The 4,250-nt window shown below is 47.9% G+C and overlaps 1 protein-coding gene across 3 annotated transcripts in view; it reads left to right on the forward strand.

Annotated features, from left to right (window-relative positions):
- MLXIPL (MLX interacting protein like) overlaps positions 1-3,983 on the forward strand; it is a 60,612-nt gene extending 56,629 nt beyond the window's left edge. For all 3 annotated transcript variants that reach the window (XM_074189426.1, XM_074189425.1, XM_074189424.1), the window contains 3 exons: positions 1-59; positions 2,128-2,257; positions 2,601-3,983. The exon at positions 1-59 is cut by the window's left edge and continues 65 nt beyond it. In XM_074189426.1, the coding sequence (XP_074045527.1) occupies positions 1-59; positions 2,128-2,257; positions 2,601-2,719 (308 nt within the window). In that variant the 3' untranslated portion in view covers positions 2,720-3,983. The remainder of the gene's footprint in view (positions 60-2,127; positions 2,258-2,600) is intronic.
- Positions 3,984-4,250: the final 267 nt, after the last annotated feature.

Consider the following 4,250-nt stretch of genomic DNA (forward strand, 5'->3'; position numbering starts at 1 on the left):
GAGACATGTTTGATGACTATGTCCGGGCTCGCACCCTACACAACTGGAAATTCTGGGTCGTATCCTTTTCCGAGCAGAGAAGTGTCAGAGGGCTCTAAGAAAATGACCCAGAACTAGCCTTGAGGGCTTAGAAGGGAGGAATGGCAGGTCATGATTGGTCCAAACTGATGGCTTCATCTGAGATCCTGTGAAGCAGGATGTGGAGGGCCATGGGGCTCAGGAATTCTTGATGGACTTGACCCTTCCGCCTCACTGAAAGCCTAAGTCTGTCCCTAATTCGTTAAGTTATTTAGTAATTATCCCTGGCCTATGCTAAGTGCTTGATAGCTGGAGATTGACTTGTTACTGTGTGCCAGATTCTGACAATTGTAACGATAACAACAGCAGCAGCAATAGTAACTAACTGTGCTTTAAGGGAGAGCATTTAACCTAGCGGGTAACAAAAACGTCTGAATGGGGGTTTAGCTTAAAACCGTATCAAGATGTTGGGGTCACCTGTGGTAGCTCATCTGTTCCTCAGAAAAACTCTGGAAGGTCGATTTTCTCATCATCCCTACTTTACAAGTGAAGATAGTGAAGACTGCAGTTTCCAGGGATCACTTATCTAGAAAGTGTCTGAGGCAGAGTTCCCAAGTGCAGCACCCTCTTCCCTCTACCCCCTAAAACTGCCTTTTATACAAAACAGATACACCCTGTCCCCACCCACCACCCTTTCCCCCCAATCCTGGGTCTTCTAGATTATGATGGAAATAGATGCTTGATTGGTGGGTAGGAGAATCTCCTCCCTAGTTTGTTTGTTTTTTTTAGGTTTTTGCAAGGCAATAGGGTTAAGTGACTTGCCCAAGGCCACACAGCTAGGTAATTATGAAGTGTCTGAGGCCGGATTGGAACTCAGGTCCTCCTGACTCCAGGGCCTGTGCTCTATCCACTGTGCCACCTAGCCTCTGATAGGAGACCTGTTTGTTTATCTATCCTCTCCCCTTCCCAACCATCCAGTGAGCCATATTCCTCTATTTTATAGGCCAAAACTGGGAATCCCTAGGAAAGCCAAGCTGGATGTGGAATTGGGCAAAGAGAGGCTTGGGAATCAGAAGGCCTGGGGGTGCATTTGGGCCCCTCATAAAATGTAAGCTCTCTGAAGACAAGTTCCCTCTACACAAAGTTTTTCCCTGAACCCCCCCCCCCCGCCCCCACCAACCATGGCTGCATTGAGGGCATATATTTTGGCTCACTTCCATAGGTGCCTGTTGTCTCCCTCACCAGAATATAAACTCCTTGAGGGCAGAGACTGTCTCACTTTTGTCCTGGTATCCCCAGTACCTCAGCATACTGGCTGATACATAGGAGGCAGTCAAGATCTTTTTTTTGAGTGCTTAGCCCCAACACCCTCCTGGTTCCTTTGAGCAAATCACTTCCCTGGGCTTCAGTTTCGTCTTCCAGAAAATGGCAGCTGGCAAGCTGAGCCAGGTAGTCTTTGATATCTCTTCCAGTTCTAAATTCTATGACCTAGAAGCATCTCTACTCTCTACCTCACAAGATGGTAAGGAAAAGGGAGTTGGGGAAGTTCAGAGGTCTTGTGGAGAGAGCCCTGAGCTTGGAGTCAGAAAGACCAGAGTTCAAATCCTGTTTTGCCCATGTTCTCCTCTATTCACTGGGCATAGAAACAGCACCTACCTCATATAAGATAATAAAAATTCCAAGTATTTTGCAAACCTTAAGATACCATATAAATTTTTACCAGTTATTATGATTATAAACCTTAAAGCACTCTAAAAAATGAGCTATGATGAACATCTCTAAACTTAGCTGAATTTCAGTTCAATGATGCAAGCCTTGATGAATTCCCTACCATGTTTCCAAACACTGAACAAATGACAAAGCTGACTGAATGTAGCAGGAGGGAGGGCCCCTTTCCTCTTGGGGGACTCTTGACGGTGGGTCATAATAATGAGAAAGGATCAACCCTCAGCATAAGGGAGAGAAAGCTGATGGACGGAGAGGCCTAGGAACAGAAGATCCAAGATTCAGTCTAACACCAGAGCCTTGGCTCAGAGCAGACTAGAAAGGGAACAGATGAAGGGGGAATCTTGTCTGGGATGTATCTTCCTTGACCCACTGGGCTGCCAGTTCAGCATCCTTATCCGGCCTTTGTTTGAGTCCTTCAATGGGATGGTGTCTACAGCAAGTCTACACAGCTTACGCCAGACTTCACTGGCCTGGCTGGACCAATACTGCTCTCTGCCTGCCCTGCGCCCTAGTATGTCAGCCCCCTCTACCACCACCAGACAGACAGACAGACAGACAGACAGCCATCCTTCACTCCTTTCTGGTCACCACTCCATCCCTCCCTCTATGCTATCTTGGATAGCTCATAACTCTCCATCCATCATGATCCCTTCAGTGGGATAAAGTGGGTACAGTGGACCCCCTTTCCAGTTACCAGGACTCGAGGCTTTTGGTCTTAAGAAATTCCATGCCCACCTGTTTCTAACACTGACCAATGACCCAGAAACATTTGCTCTTTCCATCCTCTTCCTCCATTCTCATGATTAGATTGGGTACAGATAATCTGATGGGTGATTGTCTCCCTCTCTCACCAGCGGTCCTGAGCTCCCTCCGCCAACTGAGCACATCCACCTGCATCCTGACTGATCCTGCCCGTGTCCCTGAGCAGGCTGCTCGAGCTGTCACAGAGGGCAACCTCAGTAACCCCTCCTAGGAGCCTGGAGGCCAGCCTGGCATGACCTAAGCTGTAGACCTCCGCCCTCAACAACTGGGGAGTTCCCCCCCATGCCACCCCAGTACTTCTCATCTGGGTGTGAGATACAGAATCCTTCTGTCAGAGGGTGGGGGCAGGCATTCTCAGGATTCTAATATAATAGCTGCACCAGCCTTGACAGGGGGGAAGCAGACCCCCAGAGAGGGTTCAGAAAGAGGTCTTTAGGGTCCAGGAAGCATAGAGATAACCAAACTCCTTGTTTGGCCTCATGCCCTGATTCCCTACCCACTGAGGTAGGTATTGTATCCATGATACAGTGGCCATGCAACCATGAAGAAATTGCCAGTGGACATCCCAAGATGTCATTAGTATAACCCATTGTTCAACCCATTGATCTCCCCCTTTTCCCCACCCCCATTATCCACATGCCTCATTTCAGCCTCCAAATGGGAATCATCCCAAGGAAAGAGGTGAAGGTTTATTTGTATTGAGTGGGGAGGGGATGTAGTTGGGAATATGGCACCATGAGCCTTTAGCTCCCTCTAGTTAGCAGGGTGGTCCTTGCCTCCCCGGGCTAGAAAGTTGTAGGGTTCCCTAGCCACCCTAAACTACCATCTCCCCCTTTCCATCTCTACTCCAAGTAGGGCCAATGGAGGGGTGAATGACTGGAAAGCAAAGGCTATTCCCTCATTTCCCCTTGGAAGCATAGTTCCATTCCAGGAAAAACACAAGAACTTCATTTTTCCATCAGAGCTCTGATTTAGGGACATTTCCCTCTGAGTCTCAGTATCTTCTGCTATAAAATGAGGGTGCTGCATTAGGTGATATCACAGGTGCTTTGTTCTCCTGGTTAGCAGTTTGGGAGAAGCAGGGAGCAGAAAAAAAGGGCCTGGACTAGGGCTGCATCAGCAGACTCCCAAAGAACTAGCAGTGGATACCCTCTTCTTCTCCCTTCCCATTCCAGTCAAGCCTCCAATCCCAGGATGGACAAGGGTTTCCTTCTTTCCTTCCTTGTTCCTTCCCCTAGGGTTCCTCTGCTTGTCCAGCTAAAGTTACAGGGGACATCACCTGCCCATCCCCATTCTCGACCCTGGCAGGATTGCTCCCTGGGGCCAAGGACCAGGAGCCTGATGCCAGAGAGACAAAACCAGGAGAGCTTGCCCGAAACAAGGCTCCTAGTCATCAGAAGAGCAGCAGGTGTGGCAGGCATCTTTCTGGTGTGTGTGGATTTTCTGAAGAATTCTTGTCCAATAAAAAGAAAAAACCTGCTAAGACCTTGTTCAGCCTCTTCTTGTTCAGTGTCGGGTCAAGTGAGGGTTCTGGCTCCATAAGGGGGGGTTTGAGGTTGACTGTACCCCAGCCTTTAGGAGTCTTTTGTCTTCCCACAAAATCTATATTTTTTATTTAAATATACCCCCTTGATGTCTTTTATCTTTACATCCTAATTATTTTGGCCATTGGATATTTAGAACATTATTTGTGAGCTATATTTGATTGACAGTTAATGAATTCACCCCTAAAAAGCTGCTAG

This window comes from Macrotis lagotis, chromosome 5, assembly GCF_037893015.1.
Source record: "Macrotis lagotis isolate mMagLag1 chromosome 5, bilby.v1.9.chrom.fasta, whole genome shotgun sequence".
NCBI lineage: Eukaryota > Metazoa > Chordata > Mammalia > Peramelemorphia > Peramelidae > Macrotis > Macrotis lagotis.